This window comes from Gambusia affinis, linkage group LG20, assembly GCF_019740435.1.
Source record: "Gambusia affinis linkage group LG20, SWU_Gaff_1.0, whole genome shotgun sequence".
NCBI classification, from domain to species: Eukaryota; Metazoa; Chordata; class Actinopteri; order Cyprinodontiformes; family Poeciliidae; genus Gambusia; species Gambusia affinis.
The window spans coordinates 16348683-16376224 of record NC_057887.1 but is presented as its reverse complement, the minus strand read 5'-3'; the positions used below and the strand labels follow the sequence as shown (position 1 = coordinate 16376224).

Below are 27542 nucleotides of genomic sequence, written 5' to 3'. Positions count from 1 at the left end.
ATATGTGTGGGCTACAGATGGACAGACTATTCAGAACATCAACTACAACTATTTTATTCAGTCACTCCTGAACCAGAAGGCACCAAAAGTTTCTGGGACTGGTCTGGGTTGTTGCTCAGAGCTACAAAACCTTATTTATATGTGATCGTAAATTACATACTGTATTTGGATTTAACTAAGAAACTGAATTATACGTTTTTATTAGTCTTAAAGTCATAATCTTAAAAATTAAAATTAAAGTCTGAAAGAACACTTTTTAGGAATACGTGTGCATTTTACTTTATGAATGTTATTTACTGTAGTACTTTCGCTGATAATGTTCTAATTGAATTAAGTTTATTAATTGTATGTCAAAAACTGTCCTCTGTGGTCTATCAACTTTGAAGTGTTTACATGCATGAACTGCACAAAATTCAAAAAGGATGAAAAGAAAAATCTTAGAGCTCAAATTCTTTAATACCTTCTGTTCATTTCATGGAATTCGTGTTTGGATGATCTTTATCTATCGATCATGTTGCTCCAGAAAAGCTAAATGTGTACACACAAGCAGCAGGGGCGCAGCGCATGCGTCAGTTCTCCAATTACGCAAATACGCAGATAAAAATCTCCAAATTAAAAGAGCGCATGTTGCTGAAAACTGAACCAGACGTGAGTGTGAGGTAGGAAACGTCATGTTACTTCCACCTTCCATCACATTTGGTGGGATCTCTTTTTGATTGGGGGGCTGCGGACTGATTCAGACGCCGCTGAGGAGGAGGGGGAGGCGGAGTGATCCCTCCTGCCAGTTATACCAAGTTCTCCCTGGGACCTAGAGCCCACACTGCTGGAGCGTCGCAGGGGATGAAGACGCACGGATTCTGCTCTCTCATTCCTGCTCTCTCATTCCGACTCCGATTTAAGGATATTTATTATTTATTTGCATTTTTCCTGGGCGAGGCTCTAATTAACATTAAAACAATCCTGACCGCTGGCTTTCTCTGATCTCCACATGTCTTTTCCGACCATTTGTACGAGAATCGGGTCATGATCACATCGCCCTTGGTGTCTGTTCTGAGAAATAGCACGAATCCAGCGTGGGAGAGCGGCTCCTCGGTGGGGGAGAAAGGAGCAACGAACATCAGCCGACTGTCCGTCCACCACTGCGTCTCTCCATCGGATCCCTTTCGCCAAGCCGGCCGTCTTCCCATCAAGGTGCTGAAAATGCTCACCGCTCGGGCAGGACACATCTTACACCCGGAGTACCTCCAGCCTCTGCCGTCCACTCCAGTTAGTCCCATCGAGGTAAGCATTACAGCAAATTTAGGGCACGGTTGTTTTTTTGCGCACAGGAAAGTCAAGCTTCCGATGCAGGTTTTGTACAAAAATGTTGCATCAGACTTATAGGTTTGTTGTTATTCGCTTTGAATATTTAACTCTGATGTTAAATCTGGAATAACTGCGCATACTGAGAACTATTTAGCAAGCTGGTGACTCTAAACTAACGTAAGCTTTCATGTTGTGCAAACCTTCTAGTATAAGCACATTCTGGTGAGTTTATTTAGTTTCTCTTCGAGATAACTTCATGCGCAGTGCGTAAAATACGCAAAGCGGTCGTTTTTGCTCTCCTGCAAACATTTGCATGTTGACGTGTTTTTATTCCTTTAATACATCTTATTTTTATTTTTCGCAGTTGGACGCAAAAAAGAGTCCGCTGGCTCTTTTGGCTCAGACTTGCTCTCAAATCGGAAAGCCGGACCCCCCGTCCTCTTCCAAGCTTTCCTCCGTGACGTCCAGCGGATCCAGCGACAAGGAGGCCAAATCCGGTCCGCTGAAAATGAGCGACATCGGAGCCGAGGACAAGTCCAGCTTCAAGCCCTATTCGAAATCTTCAGAGAAGAAGGACTCGTCGAGCAGCATCAGTGGAGATAAAACTGGTTTCCGGGTGCCTAGCGCCACCTGCCAGCCGTTCACGCCCAGGACAGGCAGCCCCAGCTCCTGCACTTCCGTGTCGCCTCTACCGTCGGAGGGGAAAACCGGGGACAAGGAGGAGAAGAAGGAGTCTGATAGCAATAAAAGTGGCACGACTGATGGCAGCGGAAGCCAAAGGATAAATGGAATTACCTCTGACGACAGCACATCTGGAAACAAGGCTGCTACATCAGACTCCACATCTGTAACCTCCTCCTCCGTTCTTGGAACCGGACTGGTAGCCCCCGTCTCCCCCTACAAGCCGGGACACACAGTTTTTCCTTTGCCGCCCGCGAGTATTTCCTATCCTGGAAGTTTAGCGGGAGCGTATGCAGGTTACCCGCAGCATTTCCTCCCGCCCGGAATGACCCTGGACCCCACCAAACCCAGCAGTCAGCTGCTGAGCGCGCAGTTCGCTGCCGCCAGCTCGTTGGGGTGCAGTAAAGCGGGGTCGAGCCCCCTGGCTGGAGCTTCTCCTCCGTCTTTAATGTCCGCCAGCCTGTGCAGAGACCCATACTGCCTGAGCTACCACTGCACCAGCCATCTGTCCGGTGCGTCAGGCGCAAACTGCGCGCACGACTCCGCTCTGAAGTCTGGATACCAGCTCATGTATCCAACACACCCCCTACACGGTGTGCATTCCTCAGCCCCGTCTTTCAGCGGACACCCCCTGTACCCTTACGGCTTTATGTTGCCCAACGACCCGCTGCCGCATGTTTGCAACTGGGTATCTGCTAACGGACCCTGCGATAAGCGCTTCTCTTCCTCAGAGGAGCTTCTTAGCCACCTGCGGACTCACACCTCCTTCGCCGGGACGGAGAAGTTGATATCCGGGTACCCGGGCTCCGCCACACTCGCGAACGCGGCTGCAGCCGCTGCCATGGCCTGTCACATGCACATCCCTTCAAATGGCAGTCCGGGCAGCCCCAGTGCGCTGGCCCTCCGGGGCCCCCACCACCCGCTCGGACTCAGCAGCCGCTATCACCCGTACTCAAAGAGCCCTCTGCCCGCTCCAGGGGCCCCGGTTCCGGTGCCCGCGGCCACAGGGCCTTATTACTCCCCGTACGCCCTGTACGGGCAAAGACTGACGACAGCCTCTGCCTTAGGATACCAGTGAAGTCGGAGAATTACACATTTATAACAGAATAATTTAGGCCCAATGAGTTTTATATTGTGACTGAATCCACGCCGGGATCAGTGTATTTATTTGCGATAGCTTCAAGCGTGACTAAAATAAAAAAAATATTATAATATACATTTTATAAGCCTCAACGTGCTTTCTTTTATACAAGAAATGTTTGTATTTAGTAAATGAAAATATGATTTCAAATTCTGAATCCAAATTTAATTGTTGACTTTAAGTTTTAAAAACAGGTAGAAGGGGGGGGAAAAAAACAATATTAAAAACTTACTCCTTCAGATGTACAATGGATTTATTTTGCAGAGGTAAATGTTGCAGTAAGCCCCATATTTTGATCGTCACACAGCTCTAAAAACAGCCTGTTTTTATCTTTAGTGCTTTACTTTAGACTCAAGATTTGATTAAATTAAAAATAAAATTAGTTGGGTCTAGTCAAGCTCTGGAGAACACATCAATATTTCTTTTATGTTTCTCTGATTTTATAATTTATACTTATGTGTATTAACTTTTTTATTTTAAATATTGTCAGTTTTAGAGTTTATTTTCAGGAAGCCACAAAAGATCGAAATAACAAAAAGCAGTGTTTTTACATCTAAATTAGTAAAAAAATAAAATAAATATTTTAAGTTATGTATTCAGAAATACACATTTTGGTGAAAAGTTGTGATTTTCAATTATGCATCTGAGCATGCTCTCCATTAATCTTTCATATTGCTGTTGTGTGCAATTCAACAAACACTGAATGTCACACACAGGTTTTTTTATTCTAAAGCTTCAAATGTATTTTAATAATTATTGGGTTTTTTGTATTTTTGCTTAATTTATATGTGAATTGAGGTTGTAAAAGGAAGATTTAAAAAAATCCAATATTAAAGAAAAAAAGTAGCACCTACTTTTAGTTGCAGCCTGGATTTTATGAGCTGGTGTCCTTTATTCTCATTGTAATTGAGAAAAGGCTTAAAACCAAAACAGCACAATTTAATTGTTTTTATTTTTTTTTTTAACTAAGCAACAATTAGCCCATTAAAGTAATTACAAATGTATTACATAAACAAATATGAAAATACAGAAGAAAATACTAAATTAATTACAGATTTCTTGTGTTTCTTGCCCATAAAATAACTTTTTCCTTTTTGCTCTTCACAGATTGCCACAAGAACTAAAGACTGATTAGCTTGTAGTTTGTAAACTGTATGTTTCTCATGGGTTGGTCATCTCATGGCTTCTTATTGACACCAGGCAGGGCACTGTGCAATTCTGTTGACATCACAAATTTGACCAGACAGTGTTCATTTTATTTTGTGGTACTCAGAAAGTAAGGCGAGGAGGCACTTAGCAAATTTTAAAAACTAATAATCAGGCATTTAGCAAAAAGTTGAGAACTGCCACAACAAAAAATTAAGCAAAAATCATCCTGTTTCAAATTTTTGTCAAGAGCCAAGTTGTGGTGGGATACCACACACACACACACACACACACGCACGCACACGCACGCCCGCTCGCGCACATACAATCACACTCGAGTTTAACAAACCATCCTTGGTATGATAAATTTGTTGTCGGTTGTTTTGCAGTTTGAATTATTAATCTTAGAAAGCTCTTAAAACTTTTACTGCATCACTTACAGTCCAAATAATTGATAGTAATTTAAATGATCACTCATTCAAATTAGTTTAAAATTGTGAAACACATTAGCTGAATCCATTTCTAAACTTATCCTCATCAGTAGCTGCAGGAAAAAAGCTAGAATTTAATAAAAATAACCTGCTTTTATTTATTTATTTTTTACTGAGACTTAATTGATTACTTTGGGGACTACAAACACCTCTATGTGGTTGATTGTCACAAAGTGTCAGAGTATTCAGTTAATTAGTAAATATTTGTACAATTAACTGCAAAATTAAGCTATGCACCTTCATCATCCTAAGCTTAATGAAGGAATATTTAATTTAAAATGTTTCACTGGTGAAGAGTATAAAAGTATTACAACCAGTCAAAGTTTTAAAGCAGCAGTACCTATATGACTAATCGGAAGTACAACTTTAGCTCCCATATATGAATGTTAGAAACTTAAAATATTTCCTAACAGTTGAATTACGGTATATTTTTGTGAGCAAGGGAAATGTTTCAGAGGTTGTTTTCTGTCAGCTGACCTGCAGCGTACAGCAATGGGTGGGGGGGGGGGGGCTGAACTGTGCTACTCTATGCTTCACAGAGCTGAGAAAATCTGTGAGAACCTCATTAAAAGGATTTTGAACCAATTGATGGTTTGAAGAATTTAACACGGTATATCATAACATATGTATATTGTGTTTTTTCAGCAAATATACTTCACTAAAACCCTCTGAATCTCTTTCATCTTACTGATAATTAATTCACCTTAAGACAGACAAGCTTCTAATATGACCGAGTGGCAAACCTCGAAACCAAAATTTACAGCGACTTAGATGTAAAATGTTTCCAGAGCTTTTTGTCATTGCTCTAATGAGGCTGTGAAGCACAGACCTTTAACAAGTTAATCAGTCCCTTAAAACAAATCAGCTAAATCAAGCCAACAGTGTCATTATCCATCCTCAGTAAATCAGCCTGTTCTCCAGCAATGAGGGGAAGAAAAAAAGAATCAGCACGGTCAGACGTCGTATTCATCAAACGCGCCCATCCGTCATGCAGATGAGGCCCTAAACATAGCCTGGTGATAGATGGCAATAAAGCCGCGATTCAGCACTGCAGCCAGCCAGCCATGAAGCCAGTGTGGGTCATAGATGTGATGCATTCCTATTTTACTAAAAACAGCACCATTAACATGATGTGAACAAATGGGGCAGAGATCTCAAGAGGCATTTCTCAGAGGTTAATTGATGTGTGACGCTCTGGTATTGATTCACACATGAACCAGCAGATAAACTTGTCAACTTTTTATTCTGTAGATTTTTCTCAAATCCATTAAAGGGATAAATTATTTTAAATTTAGCAAGTGAATGCAAGCATTTGTAGAATTAAATGATCTTAAAGTGAATATTAACATGGTAGTTCTGGCTTGTGTAATAGCATGTATTACATTTAGTCTGGAACCATTTATTGAATTAAGCAGTTGATGCTTCAATATCGCTGTTTAAAGTGTTTTAATGGAACAACTTTAGATCAAACTGAAAAAAAAATTAGACAAAATATAAGAACTGAAAAGCTACCAATAAGTGTGCACAGAGATAATGCTAATGGTATTTTAAATGATAAAAATGCAAAAAAATAAAATAAAATCCTGCACCCAAATCAAGTTTTTTACAGAAAATTATCTCAATCTAAAGAATATGACAATTTTTTTTTTAAAAGTCAATATTTAGTTTCTTTTCAAGATGCATCTTAAGTTATTTGTTTGGTACTATTTCTTTTTTTCTTTTGTTTATCAATGAAGAGTTGTTGATACGTACATTCATATAGATTACGTAGAACTAAAAATGAGCCATATCTGTGAGGAAATTAGCATTATTGATAAATGTTTATAAGTTGGCTATAATAGAATTTTGTAGCTGTATTTTTAGTCTTTATTATCTAAATTGATAGATTATACCAAATTGTTAGTCTTTCAAAACTTAGGTTATTAGGATGCATATATTTTTCAAAGAAGTGTAGAAAGTATCGCTAACATAAGTACAGAAATAAGCAAATATGTTTCTTCTTTAAGTAACTTTGCATTACTAAAAAGAACTTTAAACTGTTTGCAGGCTATCAGGGAGGAAAAACTTCACCTATAAAGACTTGATGTAATAAGTGTAGGAGTGCAAATGATTTTTGGTCTTAAATTATCAATTGTTCTGTAAGTTAGGTGAGCCCAGTAACACAAAGTGAGACGTGGACAACAAATCTTGAGATGATTTTCAAAACTTAAACTAAAACTTTACCTTGACAATAGTTGATCGGTTTCTGATAGAAGCTATAAACCGATACATGTTGAATGATTTACAAGTAATTGTAAGAATCCTCTGATCCTTTTGTTTTAATATGAGCTTAGATTGCATTGCTACAGTTTTTTGTTGTTGTTTTGGGTAATAATGGAAAACTATGGAAGCCACATAAATAGGAAAAAAAAAACTATTTGGGAAGAAAAAAAGCACTTTGTAGGGAAGCGTATTAGTCTAATGTTACACTAATAGCACTTGGCCACTTTCTTTAACTCCTTCACGAGGTACTTCACAAAAAAGGTCAATTTATTCAATCAAACATTCCAATTTATCCTAGTAATCAAGCAATGCAATAAGTTCAGTTTATTATTGGAATTGGTTTAAAAAGCAGTGAATTGCATCGAGTCATTGACTTGCAGGATTCACTCCTACTGGATGAGTGTGAAGCGACAATAGATGATCGCTTGTGTTGTGTCATTGACTTTGCAGCTGTCTCTTCTACTGAGCATACATGTAGCAACAGTGGAGAGGAAAACTCGCCTTTAACAGGAAGAAACCTCCAGCAAAAAATAAATAATAAAACAAAAAACTTTCACCACTTTCTGTATTTAAACACATCATGTTGCTTGATGCGCTCTTTTAGTTTGATAAAATTGTGATGAAATTTTAATGCATAAATGGGGAAAATCTTGCAACTTCTTCATTTTCTGGATTGCATAGAATTTCTTCTTTTAAGGAACCAGCAACATGTTTTCTTTTCTGTGTTATAGACCGCAGAGGAGAAACAACAATCAGCAAGACGGGACCCCAAGGAAAACTGGAAATCAGAATTCTCCAGGAATCTTATTAAATTAGAATATCATTGAACCAGAGCACATACATAGACATGTTTTCATTCAGTTCCATTCATGGACAAATTTTTTTTGCACTCTTGGAAAAGACGAGTAAAAACCAAGCCATGAGGCCCTTTAAAAAAAATTTAAAAAACACTGGTGGTGTAATTGTTAGTAGCTTGTTGAACCCCCCATTTTATCAGTAGGACAGCTGTTAGACCATTGAAAAATGTTGGTTTTGTGATTAGTGAACAATTTATGCGTTGATCTTCACCTCAATCGTTGAGGTGGGATTTAAAACTTTAAAACTATCCACACTGTCAGCAGATTGAACACTGACAACACAGTTTTAGTTTTTGGTTGAGTCTACTTTCTTTTTAATATAGTGGACTCATACAAGGCATACAAAGAATAGAACCTGGTTGCAAGGGGCTTTGGGAGAGACCCAGGCCCACAGAATCACAGATCCTTCACTGTGCTCAACAGGAGTCATAAGCTGTTGCAAAAACTCTATTGTCTCCCAGCCTCTACCCTGAAATGAGTTATAGAGTGCTATTAGTTTTTATTTTCTGAGCTTCAGTTTGACTTAATTAAAGGTCAACAGGGGCCAGAGTCACATCACGAGTTTCTACTTAAGTTGCTGTTTATTCCATCACCTTAGTGACTGTTAAACACCATCAATCTTTCTGCTATTTGTGGATCTAAATGTCAGCTTACAGCTATAATATGCAACAATATTCAGCTTTGTGACTGCTTTTTATTGTAGCGTGAACGCAATGTGCAGTTTTCCACCTGGACATGAACAGTTCAGTGCAAAGCAGTTCTCTACATACATGAATTTTTGTTAAAAATGATAGTTTTGTCCCAGCTGGGGGCCATGTGTTTCTCCGTCCGAGGCCTCCCGTGAATAAAGGCCGAGGACATCGCCAAACCAGAGTTTCCTCTTAAAAACCCCTCTGGTTCTGTATGACGAATTATGTTTTCCATATGCATGCGATACATAGATCAACACACTTTCAAACACCTGTCACTGATGTTGCAGTCACATAATGAGTTTAGCACCCTTTTGTCAGTAATATTAATGATGCAATCACGGGATTTCCCCCAGAGTTACACAAACATTTGCTGCTTTGAGTAAACCTTCCTCTGTGCTTATGTTCTCTGGAAAAGCAAGCAGTTCTCTGTTTATAGACACAAAGGAGGGGTGGGGGAAAAATTATGACCTTTTGCATGTTCACTCGGCTGAAAAGCGTGTCTTCCATCATCCGGCGAAACATGTGGTTTATTTTCACTGGAGAAAGGCTTTTTGCTTCTCCAAACAAGACCCCGAATTTATCATCGGCCCATCATTTCCTCCCTTTGACAGAGCAAGTAAACGCCAGGAACGCAGAGTTAAAGCTGGGTTTCAGTGAGCTGCTGACCTTTGGAGCTTGTCCTCTTCAATTAATGCTGCCTCATAAAGCGGAGGAAGTAAGCTTGGTATACGGAGATTATCCCAATGTGAAGAACTCTGTGTGTGCAAAAACCATAAAGCTATCCGATTGGGACGCACAGTGAAGGGGTGGCGGGATTTTCTTTTTGAAGCGAGCTTGTCAACACACAAAGCAAAGGAAAGAGCAACAGTGAGTTAAACAGTGGGCTCTTGTCTTTCAGCGCTCGACATGCCCTATAATTTAAACACCGCTGACAGGGGCCATTTTGAAGCCTGTCATAGGCGGCAAACTTTTTGTCTCTGAACGTCTTGCTCACAGTGAAGTCGACTCCTGCTACAGTTCAGGGTGATTAATGACTTATGGCCTTATTGTGTGGAGGTGGCTAATTAACTACAGGCTGACTGAAGAGACACGCTATAAAAGCCCGGCTCTGATAACCCCCAACTTTTTCCCTTTCCTTTTTACTTGGCATGTGGAAGCTCTTACTGACAAATTTGCAAGAAGCAGACCAGCATTGAGTAAGATGAATGGCCTCTGCGAACGGTAAACAGCCTTTAATTTAGCCGTGTTTAAATGTATGACACGCTGGTATTGTGCTTCTTTGCTGTTCGTGCTCTCAAGCTGGGAAACGCAGCCAAACATCCCCCCTCCATCCCCTTGCTGTTGGGTTAAATTTAGGCTTGGCATATTCATGAAGGGAGTTTCTTCTGGCAAACATGTGTTCGTTGCCTCTTCAAGTTTTCTGCAATCTCTTCAAACTGACATCTAAAGACACAGGCAATCAATTTCTTTAACAAAGTAGCCTTAAATCACACCAAGCAGGAGGAACATTTTACAGAGATTTTTGTAGTATTACATGAGCACATTAAGTATCGGCCACTGTGCCTTCAAAAGCATTTCTGCATGAAATCTGTTACAACCACAGATGTCAATTTTATTGCTATTTTGTGTGATATGCTTTACTTTGTGTTGGTCTAACTGCGAAATGGTAGGTAAATGTATGCATAAAGTTTCTACTTTATTCTAAAGGTCAGATTTTAGAACTGTTCTTCTTATATAGGTAAAAATGCCCAAAGGGTGCTGTGTGATCAGCTACACAGACAAGAGTGTAAACCAAAATTGTCATTTTATTGTAAATGTTTTGATGAGGAAAGAAATTGCCGATGGATAGCAACCGTTAATCATAAGGACTGGAAGCCTTTGGTGTATTCAAGGTTTTGTAGTGAACACTTTTTACAAGGTAAGAAGATTCATATACTTCATGACTACTTAAGTTTAGCAAGATACAATCAAATATATTATGGAGAAGGTGCACATCTAACCACTAGCAACCATGGAGATAATGTCCAACTATCATGTAGCCTACTATGTACGAAAACAAAACAGTAAGCATCTAGACTTTTGTATGTTATTAATTCTGGTCCGGTGTCAGGGGAAAAACCATTTATAACAGTGGCATAAATCATGTCACGTGAATTCAGGCAGATTTGATCAAATCAACAAACACGTCAGGAGGATGAAGGTTTGGGTCGGTTTCTAAGCTATCTATTTCCAACTTTTGTAAGTAGGTGTGCGCTACCTCCACAGACAATTTAGCTCAACTTGAACAAGTAGAAGCCATGGTCATATTGACAAAAGCTGCATGGGAAAACAATCACAGTCACTTTGTTCAGTACTTTCATCCCTCACTTCCAATGTCTGTCATGGCGCCTCAGCGATCATATGACAGAGTTGCAAAGGGTCAACGTAGTTCTGGTTTAGCGATACCCCAGAAGGAACTGCAGCAAGTTGCTTTGGAAAGGGACGTCTGGGGCTCTTTCCTGAATCTGTAGCCCCTGCAATCTAATCCTGTATAAGTGCAAGACAATGGATTTATGCAAAAGCAACTTGCATCGAGGTCCCAGTACAAATCTACGTCATATTTTTTAGATTTTTATTTGTAAAAAAGTTTTTAAAAACTATCCATCTTTTTGTTTCCACACTATAGTTACACAGGACATGTGTTACATAACTTCTTAATAAAAACACTTGAAAAAAATGTGTAAAGTTTGGAGCTGTATTAATATGTTTGTATTCATACAGCAACTGACATATGACCTTCAAATTATGTTAGCAGACATTTTCCCCTGTGATAATTAGATTTGCTAACTTACAGTCTTGCCATGTTCACAGTCAAGTCGACAGTCTAATAAAATTACAATCGAGCTGAGTGTGACAGCTTTAGTGCCAAAATTATTGCTCGAGCCTCGATGAGGAAATTAGCTGTGGACACAACTTGGGGAGGTTTTTCTCCCTCCCAGGGTGAAAAATAATATTTACCACTGGAGTGACAATGATGGAAAATAGGGAGAAGAAATTCCCCTTCAATAAAGATGCATATGAAATGTGCCAAGTGGGCCCAAAAGATGGGGAGAAAGCACAGTGCCAGCTGGTAGAACATTACAGGTTATGGACATTTAACTTTCCTAAGTCAAATATAACATACTGCTGTCCATTAATATACAGAAGGGCCTGCAGAATCGAGCCTGCCATCTGGTTGAAGTGACAGAGTAATCTACAGCTTGTAATTATAGCTGAGGAGCAGAGTTTCTCTTTAATCTTTTCCAGCTTTCGTACAACAGAAAAAAGAGGAAAGAAAAATCCATCTGCACCATGTAGCAGATCATTTTTCTTTAAGACAAATGGGTTGTTTTTGTATGATCCAAAATTAGATCAGCAGAAAAACAATCAATCTTGGAAAGGGCCTGGGAAAGGTATTAAGATTTGGATTCTGTTTTTCTTCCTCTTGTCTTCAACATTTCATCTCTCACTTTCTTTGCCTGGCTGGACGGCCATCAGCATTCCTCCCATGATGCTCTCTGCCATCACTCAACATACACTCGGTTAATGATGAATTTGACAGCCGGCCTTAATATAGTGATCAGTCCTTAGCTTTTGCTTCCCCTGTGGCGTTCCACAAACAGATGGTGACCTGTGAGAGTCAAAATCCACATTGAGAAAAAAAAAAGGACAAAATACTTTATGTTATCCTGCCTGAAAATTAGAAAGATGATATAACTGTCAGATGCCAGCTTCCTGTGGCAGCAGACCCCTCCTCCCTCTTCCAGTTACAGGAGGACTGATGCTTTCACTACACGACAAAAAGGGAAATGGGTGCATGCTTTTTTATAGGAGACCTGTCTGTCAGCTGGCTCTAAAGTCATAACAAATCACCGGCACTCAGCTGAGGCTGAACATTCGCGGCGTCAGGAGGAAGACGGATGACCCGAGGCTTTTTGAAGTGCTCTGGCAGTTCAGATGGCTCGGCAGCGCTGACAGAGAAATATACACAACAGAGCAACCAATAATGAGAACATTAAACATTCCAGCCACCTGACAGGCTGACAAAAACAGCCTGGCCCCATATCAATCATCCTCCGAGTCATAACCTTGACAATTAAGTCTCCTCTGATACTGCCCTGTTATACCTTCTGGGGCCGCACTGCAGAGAGTGTCTCCACTTATGTGTCTCCACTCCTTTAAGGCTTTAATCAGATTCCTTAATTCTGATTGATAAAGATATAGGAGAGAGAAAAACACAATGAATTCAGAATACGTTGTCACTGCTCCGTCTGGTTTATTTCAGTGGACTGCTTGGTGGGGGAACCTTTCCTTTAAATCAGTTTTTAAATTATGATTTATTAAGTAAAAACATTCATTCATTCAAAGCGACCTGACCCTATCTGGAAATATAATAGCTCACTAGTCTTGGTGAAAAGAATCAAGTTATGTTTTTGTGATACCTGATAGGTCACATACATCTCAGTGGAGGAATTCTGGTAAAGTATTCCTTGAAGAATTGTCTTAATTCAGCCAGAGGAGGTTTTCAAAAATAAATATCTTGTTTATGGTCCTGCCACAAGATCTCAATTTGATTCAAGTCCAGACTTTGATTAGATCACACAAAGACTTGGGTAGCTTGACTGACTGACTGACAGGCAGAAATAAATTTTCAGCATTTTCTGCTTGAGAACAAATAGTCCGGGATGCAAAGCAGCATTCCAGATCATTACACTGCCGTCATCATGTTTTACTGTGGATCTTGTTCTGAAATGTTGTTGGTTGTTAGTGAAGGTGTAATGGGACTAACAAATTTCAAATACATTCCACTTTTATCCCATTAGTCCACAGAACTTTCTCTGTTCTGGTAATTGTCGATTCATTTTCTGGCAAATGTTAAAACAAATTGCATTGTTGTCCAGTATATTTTTAATAGTTATATCTAGAACATTGACTATAACCTGCACAAGTTATACTTTCTAATATGCTACGATCACTACACCTTTGTCTTACAGACCACAGACTATTTCTTTTTATCTTGGGGATCATAAATGCAGACCTTTGTGGGGTTTTTTGTTCTCTGAAGTGGGTTGTGCATGGGATCTCTCCAATGAATTGGAGCACTTTTTGGCCAGTTTATTTCTTCCCTTTTCTGTCAGGTCTCATTCCCTTCCATGTATTTTCCTCTCTTGCCATCTTAGTGTATTTTTGTAATTGTCGTAGCCTGCGCTGGCTTCTTGGACCACAGGCAGTCTGTTGCACCTTTAATTATTTAGATGAATTATGTGAAAGCACTATCCCTTTTCCCACAGTTATAAAAAAAAATCTGTTGTGACACGGCAAGGAAACCAGACTCACAATACTGCTTGCTTAACATATTAGGACAGGACACCTTTAAAGGAAAAAAGGTACTCCTTATGAGTTAAAAAATAAAAATATGCATACACTGATGTTAGATTATTTTCTAGTTAAGTGCACCTAAGTTAAGAGCATTAAAATGAATCGAACATATGTTTACAGCTTTCGCTGCTCAAGTATGTGTTTTAAGGACACCCTGCAGGCATTTGGAAGTAATATAAATGCTTGCAGTAGAGCAAAAACATTTCAATAGTCATAGATCAGCATTACAAGTCCTTCTTTATGACCATTTAATAAGGTTACATCCAAGCATATATGTGGAGAAATGCCAAATGTCAGATCTCATAAAATGCTTTAGGAATGTTGATTATTAAAGAAATTATTACCAGAAATTTTTTGAGCTCTTGATGATTCCTTCTGCTGGCAAGTTTTATTGAGATGCTGTTTCCAGCAGGACTTGGCATCAAACTGCCAAAGGTACCAAAATCTGTCTTTTTGGAAGTGTTACTGTGCTTAAATGGCCATCAGACTGGGGTGGCCTGAAATCCATAGACAAGCCAAAGCATATTGTTAAGAGGAAGAGGAAAAACATCAGACCCAACAATGCAGATGACCCAAAGATTCAAAGCAACCCAGGCTTCTACTACATCTCAGCAGAACCCCAGGCAAAAGTTTGTTAATAGAGAATCCTGAGATTTCTGTTTAAAATATTATTTTTTTCTAAAATTAGGTAATAAGTCAGTTTGTGAGACACTTTGGCTTTTCATTGAGTGTAAACAATAACCATCAAAGTGGTAAGAAAAAAAACTGATATTTCACTCTATGTGTAATGAATCTGATATAAAATTTTAACTTTTTGAAATGAGTGACAAACAATATTGAACCTTTTCATTAGAAAAAGTGCATGGAAAGTGCTTCTACTCTCCAAACACAGAAAGAAAGAGAACACAAAGTGTAGCAAAAGCTCCACCAATAGTTCCATCAAAGAAAAAAGACCAAGTTAAATACAGAAGCACTATTAGCGTTTTATGCTAAAGCAGAACAAACCCAGTGATTAGCTCCACCTGGGATAGACACATAGCTAAAGAATAAATAGCAAGGTGTACGTTCAATTGAATGAAAAACAAGCGAAAACATTGTTAGTGACAGCAATATTATTCACAAACATTTAAAGAATGAAAAGGAGCAGCTTACAACTTTAGCATTATTACCAAAGAGGTATCTCAGAATAACCCACACTACACATAAGTTGTCTCAAAAAGGACAGTTTTAAGTCTTCCATTAAAAGCAGACAATGTGCATGTCTAACAGATAAAGGCTTCAAATCTAAAGCAGTAAGTCATGCTGTCATCACGTTATCCACTCTTAACTATGTAGTTAACATTTGACAAATGAGCCGTGAGAAATGACATTTCCCTTTTGCCTTCACACCTGTAGAGAAAAAAGCAAAGCGAGTGACAGAAGGATGGATGGCAGAACCTCAAAACTACCGTATTGCCTTCTCATTTAGTGAAATGGAAAGAGCTGGACCGATGATTGTTTACAAAACCTACCTGAGATGGAGCAGTGGCGCTCCAAGCCCTCAGGATGATAAATGACTTTGCTAACCTTGCGAGACTGCAGACCCAAATGAGGACGGAACTAATTGCCATGCGAAACACTTTGGCATGAAGGAAAAGAAAATGCAGGCACGCCACTGCCAAAGAAAAAAAAGGGGGGCATTTGCTGCTCTGAACTCCAAGCGGGCTTTTGCTTACAAGAGTTCAGTTGGTGTCCATAAATCATGGACCGCTTACAGCTGAAACTACCCTTAGTCATCAACATGCAATAGACTGAATGACAGATTCCATCCTGACTACATTAGTTTCGGATTCAGGGGGTGGAGGGGCTTTTTTTTTTTTATCTCCCTCCATCTTGAACTCATAGGAAATGAAAACCATCTGTCCAACAATTGTTATGTGTAATGTAAAGCTGGGTTTGTATGAGAAAAAGACACAAGAACTTACAAGTTAGAAAGGGGAAATGTATATACATGGTTAAAGAAAACGACAGCGGTCAACTCAAGGTATTTTGGGTGTTTGATTTCCTCCAAGTATTGCTTCAGACACGGCTCTGTCCGGAGGCTGTGATTTGCAGCACATTCCTCATTTTCAGTTGACAAAAGAACTGAAATGTGATTCGGTGTTACGCCCACACAGATGAGCCCAAACTTCATAGGTGTTCTCAGTTGTGGTCTTAATTTCTATATGTAGCACGTTTGACCAGCACAAGACAATTAAGTCACCCTAAACAACGCAAAACAGAATAAACATTCTTATTTGAATTAATGCCACTTTCTTCATCAACAAAAAAGGGATTTGAACCAATTGCAAATTTTAGAGGGGACTGAGAAACATCCATATATTTTGAGAATATCGCCGAGTAAAAATATTCTGAAAACTGACTCAAACGTTTCAAATTAGAGAAAATACTTCATTAGCCTAGTAAAATGTGCATGTTTCCCCAAATTCCAACCCAAAAAAGCCATGTGCTTAACACATATGTCTGGGAACACTGGTGCTCCCCAAGCTTGTGTCCTCAGACCACTCTTATTTGTACACTCAGTACTGCATCCAGTTAGGGTTGTCCACACACTTTACACTACTTTTATCGCTGAAGACCAATAAGACGCTTCCCGTCTTATTGGATAAACAAAGTCATTTAGTTTCTCTAAGATACAAACAAAACATAATCCATAACCATATCGCTGTTAGACCAAATTAGTGCAAAACCAATATGTTGAATAAAGAATTGAGAACCAAAATAGAAAATACGCCACATGCTATAAATAAATAAATGAATATCCATGATGAAGTAAGTAATTTTGATTCAGTTGTTGAACAAGCTGCTGAAAACCTGGTTTCCCAACACTAAAAATCCGTTCCACACAGAGTCTATCAAAACTGATAGTCTAGGCACTAAAATCTGTTGGCACAACAACAATTCGTTACAAGTCTAGCCTTTATGAAAAAGTAACAAGAGGAACTGTCATGGAAAGAAAGCCATGACAACTCCCATGTGCATTTTGGCACAAGCTATATAATGGTCACATTTATCATGTGGGAAATTCATTGTGTGTCAGAAAACAAACACTCTTGAGTCCATTATCCCCTTCATGAAGCATGGTAGTGGTAGCATCATGATCTGGGATAGAGACATACACAAAAGACTTGCAACTCCAAGAGCATGGTAGTGGTAGCATCATGATCTGGGATAGAGACATACACAAAAGACTTGCAACTCCAAGAGAATTATCAGGGAGAAAAGAAATACACACCATTCTTCAGTTTTGGTGCTATTAATTCAGGGTCTTGTATAAGTGAATAAATAATTTATGCAAATGGCCTGAATTAAATGCCGATGGGCAGGTGAAAAAGTAAGGGTGGGCTATGGTTAACCTAGGAATCCTAGAGTTGTTTTTTCTGCATGTTTTCCATGGATCTAAGCCATATTGAAGTCTGTTTTAAATCACATGCTCAAAACAAATGATGTGATACAACCCTAACTCTTTACTTTATGGTAAAACCTTCATACCAAATGCATAATCACTGAATTATTTTCCTCCAGAGAAAGTCTTTAACCCTCGGTCGAGTGGCAAATAGGTAATCAGCATATCTCACTTCACATGTCTTATTTATTATGAGTCCTGCAATTACCTCGCACAAACTGCGACTCCCTGGGGACTCTTCCAAGAAACATGTAATTAATGTAATTTATAAAGAGTAAATCCTACAGCTACAAGCATTTGAAAGGCAAATGTAACAGCATGGTTAGCTGTTTAAAGGGTTTCATTTGTAATGCGCAACGTAAAGGCCACCAAGTGTTTTATGCTCAGATGGCTTAGTAAACATCAAAGAAGCGCAACAAAGAACCTCATGTGGGCATGGAAAGCAGCACAGCAAGGAAGGAGTGCCTGCAATATACTGAGCTGCAAAGTGAGCTGTGGTTTTTAATAACAATGATTTATATACTGTGTGGTGCATGTATCTCAGGAGTCATTCCTTAACAACAGATTCCCTGATGAAATCTGTTGTCAGTTGTGCGTTTTTTTTTTTGTGCCCAGCTGCCCCAAATGCCAAGACAATATTTGCGTTTTTATTAAAGCAGCGTGTGACTCAAGTTATTCAGCTGCATAGCCTGCTTTTCATGTTGGACAGCTGAAAACTGTTGGCCTAATCTTACAGCAAATATGTTAGGTGAACAGATGTTGTGAGGTCAGCCTTTAGAGAGCAGAATTTATAGACTGGAGTGAATCAGAGGCCAGAAGAGTAAGGCATTTTTGATCCTAATAAATTATATATTGGAGGTAGAGGATTTTTCTGAAAAATCAACTGCCAACCACAAAGAAAGTCAGTTAAACTTTCTCTCTGGAAAGTGAAAAAAGCTGAAATCTTTTATTTGTGTTTGCTTTTCAGTCATTGGTGGAGATCAAAGCTTGCACTCAGGGCCCTCAGTGTCAACGCACGACTTCAATGACATCTCCCATTCACACCACATCTTCCCCTCACATCTCACATGCGCTCCGTCGTCACATCCCAACAACAAAGAGAGACGCCCCGAGTTATCATCCATCAAACCGAGCCTTTTATGGTCCATCAAAAGACAATGAAGTGCCAGAGTGAGAGGACTGTTTGCAACATGAAGAGACGGCAAATACTCCAGACGCAGATTAAGCACTGCTGGAAATGAGACGGCTGCCGAGCGTTTTGGATAATTTTCGGGGATTAGACATATTATGAGTCATCCTTATGTTGGTAGAGGTGCTTGGATAAAAGCTGGTAGTTTGTATAGCTTAATTTTCTTTGATTCTGAAGTATGAAGGTTTTCTTGCAGTCACGGAGTGAGGACTTTGTTTTCAAACTTTGTCTCGTCTTTAACGTGCAGCTTGTTAAGCAAAGGCTACACGAAAGATAAAAAACAGGCAGATGAGGCAGATTTTCCTTTAAAGGCAGGCCATTGACGAAAAAAGCAAAGGAGGGGTTTAAAAACATGTGAACTACTGGCATCAGCAGGACTTTAAGTTTCCCTGCAAGACGTTTTCTTTCAGAATTGCCCTGGGTTTAGTTCAACGTGAATAGATTTCCTCTCCTCTTCCCACAGCGCAGTCACCATGTTCCACCGAGCAGACTGTGTGTTCAGAGAGATGTGCATTGATCATTTTTCACCACGTTTACATTTTGCATGTAGGATTTTATACATTCTTTCATATGCTTGTTGTATTCCCTATGTCAATGGTCCACAGCAATGGTCCATAGGGCACACTATCTTGCATGCCTTAGCTGTTTTCCTGCTGATATGTTCAGGCTTATGTGCAACGTTAATTTTCACAAAGTATTTTGAACAACATTTTTAAGTTAGTCATCTGATCAAAGCATCTTATGTATATCATATTGCTGTGTCCCCTACACCAGTAGTCCCCAACCACCGGTCCGTGGACCAATTGGTACCGGGCCGCGCAAGAAATAATTAAATATGTCCGTCCTATGTATCGAGTCTGGAGTAGCTTTTATTTTGAAAATCATAAACCGGATGCTGTCAGTTACATCTTGCGCGCCAACATGCAGCAGAATGAATAAGAAACAACGGTATCGGTCTCGGTCCTTACAACGCGCAGCCCCGTCCGCAGAAAATTTAGGAAGGGTTGACCGGTCCGCTGTACTAAAAAGGTTGGGGACCACTGCCCTACACGGCTTGTGGCAAACTCCAAACACTACTTCTTTTAGCTTTCTGCTTGCCATTCTTCTATAAAGCCCAGATATGTGTAGTTTACAATCATGTTTCGTCTTTATTGCCTAAACGTATAGGCTACATTGTAAGACATAGCGCAGGTCGTTGAGACGGATTTTCTTTCAAAGGCAGCCCATTGACAATCAAAGCAAAGGAGGATTAGCAAATAAGCAAACTACTGGCAGCCCAGAACATCACAGTGTACAATAAATGACTTGCATTATAAACTATCAACAGCTCTTTGTGTTCCATCTCCCATGGATTATTTCTCTCCAGTCAACCATCAACCACTGTGGGTACAGTGGTGAATGTGTAGTGCCTCACTCAGCAGAAGCCGAGTGAAACAGGACACCAGGATGATTATACTGTATCCTGGCTGTTACTGATTTATTGTGACAGCATTAACTCCCTACAGAACCCATGTTGTCAGGTGCGAGGACTGGTGTTGTGCAAGACACTTGATACGCCTCAGCCTTTTCCAACAAAGACCCTGTGAGAAAGTCTCCAGACGCTGCCGAGAACCCTCAAATCTTCATTACTAAATATACAATTGTGTTTTTGCTAATGCCTGAGGAGAAACAGAACTGTCAAGCTTGCTAAGCAGCAACTGAGGTTTACTTTTTACCAATAGGGCCTCAAAATGTATAGTCATGCTTGTTTGAAGCCTTTTAATGTTTTTTTTCTTTCTATCTGGTTATTACAGTTGTGGAATGCATGTACAGAAAGGAAAAATAGAACATTACATTACAGATCAGTGCCTTACCAAAGTATATACATATCTTTTGAACGCAAATAGCTAAGTCAATTTGGATGGGCAGTGTCTGAAAAATTGTTTTAAAGTTTTCCAAAAGCTTCTTTGTTGGACTTGGCTTTGGAGTTTGACTGACTTGAGCTAACAGAAAATACATTTATTGGCGTATTGGCATGTTTTGAGTTGTTGTTCAACTGGAGGGTGAACCTCCATCCCAGTCTCAATTCTTTTGTAGCCTTTAACAGGTTTTCTTCCAGGGTCTCCATGTATTTAGCTCCATTCTTCTTCTTATCAGCATCCCAATCCTCTGCCATGAAACAAAAGCCCACAAAGCATGATGCTACCACCTCCATGAACTGGTGACTTCATGGTCATGTTAAGTTTTGCACAGAAGATTAGGGCTCTTTACATGTTGGCTGTAATTTTCTTTCAATGGTTGTTTTGTAATTGCCTCTATTTCATAAACTAATGCGTTCTAAAATTATTATTTAGTTGTTAATGCCTGCCTAAAATAGACATTTATTTATTTCACTAATCAACAGTAATTTATTGTGTTTTGGAAACTATGAATCAGCACTTTCACTACTGGTGTGATCTTTTTGCAGTAAAAATAAAATGTTTTGGCTCCAATATGAGTAACTGAGACCCACATACGACTGAATTTGCTAAAATATTTCAGTTTTTATGCAATTATTTGCTTTGCAATGTTAGTTTATGGGATTTGTGGGATTAAGCTTTGAGAGATGTTTGTATTCTACTGTCCACCAACTCTCTTTAGTGATGCCTAGTTCATATTTCAGCAGAACTGGGTGTTCTCCTAAAGGAATTGAATACTGTTTAAATATTAGGGCATCTGCAGACCACATGTTCCCACTAACTCTTAGGGGGGCTCTGCCGGGATATTGTAAATATTATATGCACACAAACTGTTAGCTATTCAAATATTGCTGCATAAAAATCATTTCCTTGAATAAAAACACCAGTTTGTTGCTAATTAAAGGTTCTTAAGTTAGGATAATTAAATAACTTACAGCAAATTATTAATTCTCTCCATTTGAAGAGTAATTTAAAACATATTAAACACATTGTGTTTTACTAATCTTTTTTTTTAAATAATGCGCTTAACATGCCATGATAGGACTGAAGATATTCAAGAGTTTCATGAAGCACATGAGCACAGCAGCATGAGCATGAAGGGAGGCATTATTTAGAATAAATGGATAATAAGAGAAACCAGCATGAACGACTCAATAAAAACGGTTTAAGCAGCCAGCGAGCGGAGGCCAACATGATTAATCACAGGCGTTCCGGGCCTGGATTTATTTTGTCTTTTATTTCTCCTTTAATGACTGGCTGTGAACACCAGTCTTAATATATCGCCCATGTTTCCGGATTACGGGTGACTAATGAGGATTCGAATAGCTGTTATCTGCATTAACGTCTTCACATTCAAGAAGTCAATACTGCCCATGTGTGCGTCACGAATGTTTGAGTCAGGGCAACCGGCGATAATCTGCTATAAACCTCGCAATTAAAATGGGTTTTGGAAGCATAAATGAATCCTGGCATTCTTTCAGTACATAGTACATTTCTAGATGTACTCATCCAAATAGGAAGGAACCGTTTCTCCACTTAGAAGTAAATTTATTATCCCTCCACCTGCATTTGAATTATTAAAAGGCTGAGTTGTCGCTTATTTTCACCACAAAGGATCGATGTTCTGCATCTGTCGGGTAAATGAGGCCATACTTCACATGTTGCTGTTTTCCAAGACCGTAGAGGTACAGTGTTGATAGATAGTTCCTAGCTGCCCTTGCATTAAAGCAGCTCAATTAAATGAAAAGAGCTGAGTCCAGCTCAGTAATGACCCCTGTGATTCATATATTCAGAACAGAAATCAATTCTACATCAGCTTTGCTCAGAAACAGAATCCTCTGCAGCCTTTAATCTTAGTGCCGAGCAGTCTGCACAAAACGGTGAGTCTAAATGGGGAACAGTGCCCTGAATGAGACAGATGAATTTCATTAAAGAGTCAAATACAGGTATGAAGACAAAGCATTATTTCCAATAACCAGTTTTTGAAGCGAATGGGAAACAAACGCACACAACGATACCTTGTCAGCCCATTTTACCGCTTTGCCGCAGTTATTTCAGTCCATGATGTACAACAGCTGAGCCGAGCATGGCTGGATGGCACCCAGGAGAGGACTTGAGGTTCATGTTTGCCAATCTTTCTTTATACCCGCCCCCGGTGACCGTAAATACACTTTTATGCCTCCCAGAGAAATGCTTAAAGAAGCAAGTTGTTCGACTCCTGGAAGCGTTCGCATGGTAATATCCTTGATTAACGATGGCAGCAAAGTTCAAAAGGCACCCTGAAGAGTTTCTTGCTCTCATTCATTTGGGAGTTTTCATCTTACAATATTCTCCTAGTGTACAATTGCACTGGAAATAATGAACACAGGTGTTAAAGTAAATTTAAAGGAATCTATTCTAAGAGAAGCTTACAATATTTATTAATTTTTTTTTACTAAAATAATTGAAGAGTGCTCTAACATCAGAGTAGGGGCAGACCTTTTGCTGTGTATTACAGAAAAAAAAAATTCTATTCAAACAAAAAAATCTACAAAAGGGAAAATTAATAAGCTCTTCAAAGCATCTGTCAATTTATTTTCTTGTATAAAACACCACTGATCTATCATTGATACCCATCTGTCCATGCAGAGTTGCATGGGGGTTTGTGCCCATCTTCAGCAATTATTGAACAAGAGGCAGGGTACACCTTCAACAGGGTAACACATATAATATACTACCATTTTTTTCTTAGTTTCAAAGGAAAGATTGCAATAAGATACTTCAAAAAAAGTTCCAAATGCCAAAAGAAAATATTCACTGACCGCCTTACTCAGGTCACACTGACATACGGCAGAGCTGGAAGCTGGAATTGAAATTACAAGTTTTTGATTGTAAGGTGACAACTGAGCCACGGTTGCTCCCAAAAAATACATGTTGAGTAAATGTGTCTTAGAAATCGGCTAGACTTTGACCTGAACCGCCCTGATGCTTTTTTTTTTTTTTTACCCAGAGTTGAAACACCCAACGCTCTTAGCAAAATGAATATGACTCAAGCCAGACTGAATAACTGGCCCACATTGTTACACACATAACCCCATTGTAACGCAGCAGTTAAGAGTCACATTTCAGCGTTTCCAGTCAATAACGAGATGATTGGCTGGCAGCGGCATGTCTAGTTAGCGGCATATTGTTGCGCTTGACATTTATCACAGCTCTGGGGTCGTGAACTCGAAGCTAAACAGCGACTGAATCATTAAATCTGAATGGTCGCAGCTTTGCCGACTCTCTGAGGCACTGACATAAGTGTTTTCACGCTGAAATGAGTGACTAACTTCCGCTAAGCTACACACGCCTTTGTTCAAACTGGGACATAATCCGCTAAGAGGGAAATGTACTCATATTTTTGGTGGAACAAAGGTTTCTTTAACAGGGAATACTTTTGCTGCATTTGATACAAAATACCACTAACTGTTATAAATTGTCAATGGCATTTGCCAACAAATCAAGTCATGTATTTTGTCTAAGGAGTTTAAAAAGGAAACATAACTTCAATTCAGAAATAGACGCATTGTAGGATGGCAATGGAACCAAACGCCAGGTCCCATGTTTCAACACATTCAGGACAGACTACTGTGGATTTTATTTGGACTTTATGTGACGGAGACCATGAGAAGATGGATGGAGCTAAATACAGGACAATCTTTTTAAGAAAGCTTTTTAGAGGTTGGAAAATATTTGAGACCGTGGTGAAGGTTTGCAGTTTAGGTCAAAGCATGTTTTATTGTTATGCAAAGAAGAGCTAGCAGAAGGTCTCTGTCTCAGTCTGTGGATGTAGGTAGAGACATGCTCTACTTACAAGTACTGACTCCTGGGAGGTGCTGAATACAAATGCACACCACACGTTTTAGATTTTTATTTGTAAAACAAAAAAAGTTCCAAAACCAAGACTACACTTGAGTAAAATTTTCAGCTTTTTGTTGGTCTATCACTTAAAATCTTAATAAAATACAGATTTCATTAAGTTTGTGGCTGTAAATAAGACAAAAGGTTGAAAAAAAATTCCTGGGGTGTGAATACTTTTGCAAGGCACTGTATTTAGAGGATTCACATTTCAAACATTTACATTACAGAAGGAGATTAAACATCAAGAAGCCTCGTTTAGCTGCTAAATTAATTCAATGCAGCTCCCGGACCCTGTAAAATAAACTGAATAGTTCCATTTCCACTCTTAAGTTCAAAGCAAATAAGGTGCTCGATAAAAAGCAGCACTCTGCCTCTTGGTTAAAAAGAAAAGGAAAAAGAAAATCAATGGCAAGGGGACGAAGAACCTATAGCCAATTCTTAATTCTCTTATCGTTGTGATTCAGTGGACAAGGATGATGTTAAATAACTGTAAATCCTTATCTGTGACTTTGTGTGTGGTTTATGGCAGTTTCAACTGCGGCTCAGAGACAGAATGTCCATACCTTCTGCCGGATTCGCGATTTATAGCTTTATTACTCTTTGTCTCAAAGAGCAGAGAAACATAATTGAAAGGAGGAGATAGCAGCTATAGTTGAGGAGCAGGAGTGGCCTGCAGGAATTGAAGAGTATCATTGCTGCAGACATATAAGAACGACAGCTTTATGGCTGAAGAGCCGACCCAGTGGTTTCTTTTGGGGCTCTTTATTTATAAAATGAGCAAGATCCAATTTTCTGATTCATCTGCAAACAATCCAGAATGAGCTTAGCGTTCTGGCACCGGGTTTAAAGCTGGCTTACATGAGTGCAGAGGTCACCAAGAGGGCTTGTGGAGCTGAAGTCATGAGTTTGCGCTCGCACTGTCACAGGCCTGCTCATATTTTTACCCTCAGTGACAACAAGCCTATTGTTTTCCCTGATAAGGCTTCAGTGTGCACAGTAATGGGAATTAAGCAGGGCATAAGTCACAGCAAAATTGGGTGACAGCAGATCAATAGATAGTAGTAAAGCCTCTGGGAGCATTAGTGAAGGGGACTCCTTTGTTTGTCCAATGCTGCAAAAAGAGTTAATGGATGTTCACTTCTGAATTAATTGTCTGAACTAAGAATATAATAAGCTCATGAGACAAGGGAGGGAAAGGATCTGCCCTTTGTGTTTTTGTAAATAATGTAACTGTAGCACATCGCAAAGCTTATAAGCTTATAACCACCTCTAATAAAACGGATCTTTGCCTTGGGTAGGTGTTGGTTTGCTTATTGTGTGCTGCACTTTAGAAGGAGGAGGAATGTTTATAAAGGTTTTACCAAATTTACTCATGGCTATAAGGAATCACTTCCTCAAATCCAGATTCAGGCATTAACAACAGAAAGTAGTTACTGGAGAATGAACCTCATATTCATGAGAAGATTAGCATATTACAGGCAAAAACAACTACCGGTAGTTGAAAACACACCATTTGTTCAAATATGCATTGACATTTACAAGAAAAGTATTTCATTAATTTGCTGGTACTGAAAAATCTGAGGAAAAACCAGCAAATAAATAAAGATTTCAAAAAAATTCAAAAGTAATAAATGACAGAAAATAATTAAATGAAATGAGACTTGAAAGTTTAACTACAAACTATGTGAGATAAAATGATGATGGTCAATTAATGGTAATACCTCATGGGTAATCTAACATTTTAAAAATCAAAAACAAATTTCAGTTTTCTTTGTGTACAAATTGCAGTAAAAAAACTAAAAAAAAAAATAAAAACAGAAAGGCAGTAAGCGGTCCATTGATTTAAAAAGTTAAACGTGAAAATTTTCTTAAATTTTAACCCTGTTTTTGATTAAATTAATGGAAAATCAGTTAACAACCAACTTGTATAATAAGACTAAAAGTGAATAATATGTCCCACTGTATATTTCTGGTTTAACTTATAAAACCTATATTACATTAAATGAATATTTTCACATTCAATAAATTTCAAAAAAACCAATTTGACGATAATACAAGATACATGAAAAGCTATATGACTGAAAAAATAGGGCCAATGATATTGCAATTCAACATTTCATCACTGAAGACTATTTCATAATACGAAAAACATATCTCAGTCAGGCAGTTTTTTCTTTTGCTAGTTTACAGGATGAAGTGTGTCAGAGAGAGCACATGTGGTTTACGGTCAGTGTGACTGTGGGAAATGAGTACAACACCATTACAGATGCCCTGCAGCCCTGTTCTGGAGCTGGAGGATGAAAATGCATTTGCCCCGTCTACACAGTGTTCATAATGATTAGACAGAACATGTGACAACTCTGATAAAACCAATTCCCTTATTAAGCTCTTTAGGCAAATGCATATTGTGGCCATCACTCCAGGACATTCCCACTTAAATGCACATATAATTCGTTGCTGCAATGTATTATTCCTGCCCCACATCCAGACCCCAGCCAAGCGAGCAACGTGCCAATGATAACTGAAGATATTAATTAGTATATTACAACCGTGGCACATTCACTTTCACTATTAATAAATTTCAGGCCATCAGGTTGTGATTTAATTATAAATTATGTAAATGGTTGCCATGAATCATTAAGGTTTATACATTTTACGAGCTAAATAGGAGGGTTGCATGTAGGCAAATCACAGTGATGAGGATTAACACGCCCATGTGATGACAGCACATGTACAAGAATAATTAGTGAACAAATCTTCCTGCTAATGGCGGAAAAAAAAAAAAATCCATTAATAATTGATAAAAATGTAATTTAGTTTATTAATTATTTTCATGTGAGTCTAAAATGATAATTATGTATATAAATTAAATAGTGTAAATAAAACCATTCAAATTAAATTTTCTGTTCTATTAATCAGAACCAGAATCAGCTTTATTTGCCGCGTTTGTTCACACAAACAGGGAATTATTTTCAGTTTGCTCTCAATAAAGACTTACTATTTTGAAAAATTGTTGGTGATAATTTTTTTTAATATGCGTGTACACAGTCATTTTTACAAGAGCTGAAGCTAAGGTTAAATTAGCGCAGACATGCATGGCATCAATCTGAGACCTGT

At 38.9% G+C, this 27542-nt stretch overlaps 1 protein-coding gene and 1 long non-coding RNA gene across 5 annotated transcripts in view; one reads left to right on the top strand and one right to left on the bottom strand.

The window, feature by feature from the left end:
- LOC122822704 overlaps nt 1-27542 on the bottom strand; it is a 129767-nt gene that overhangs the window by 96557 nt on the left and 5668 nt on the right. The gene's annotated exons all lie outside the window — the stretch shown is intronic.
- LOC122822700 (zinc finger protein 503-like) lies at nt 605-3202 on the top strand. Its single transcript, XM_044101527.1, has 2 exons — nt 605-1281; nt 1670-3202. Exons 1-2 carry the CDS (start codon nt 1024-1026, stop codon nt 3062-3064), a joined length of 1653 nt encoding a protein of 550 aa, XP_043957462.1. The 5' UTR covers nt 605-1023; the 3' UTR covers nt 3065-3202.

Excerpts from the sequence above, each read along its gene's own strand:
- LOC122822700 (XM_044101527.1), top strand. The coding sequence starts at position 1,024 with ATGATCACATCGCCCTTGGTGTCTGTTCTGAGAAATAGCACGAATCCA. Across the intron at positions 1,282-1,669 it reads CTCCAGTTAGTCCCATCGAG|TTGGACGCAAAAAAGAGTCC; the intron begins GTAAGCATTACA and ends TATTTTTCGCAG.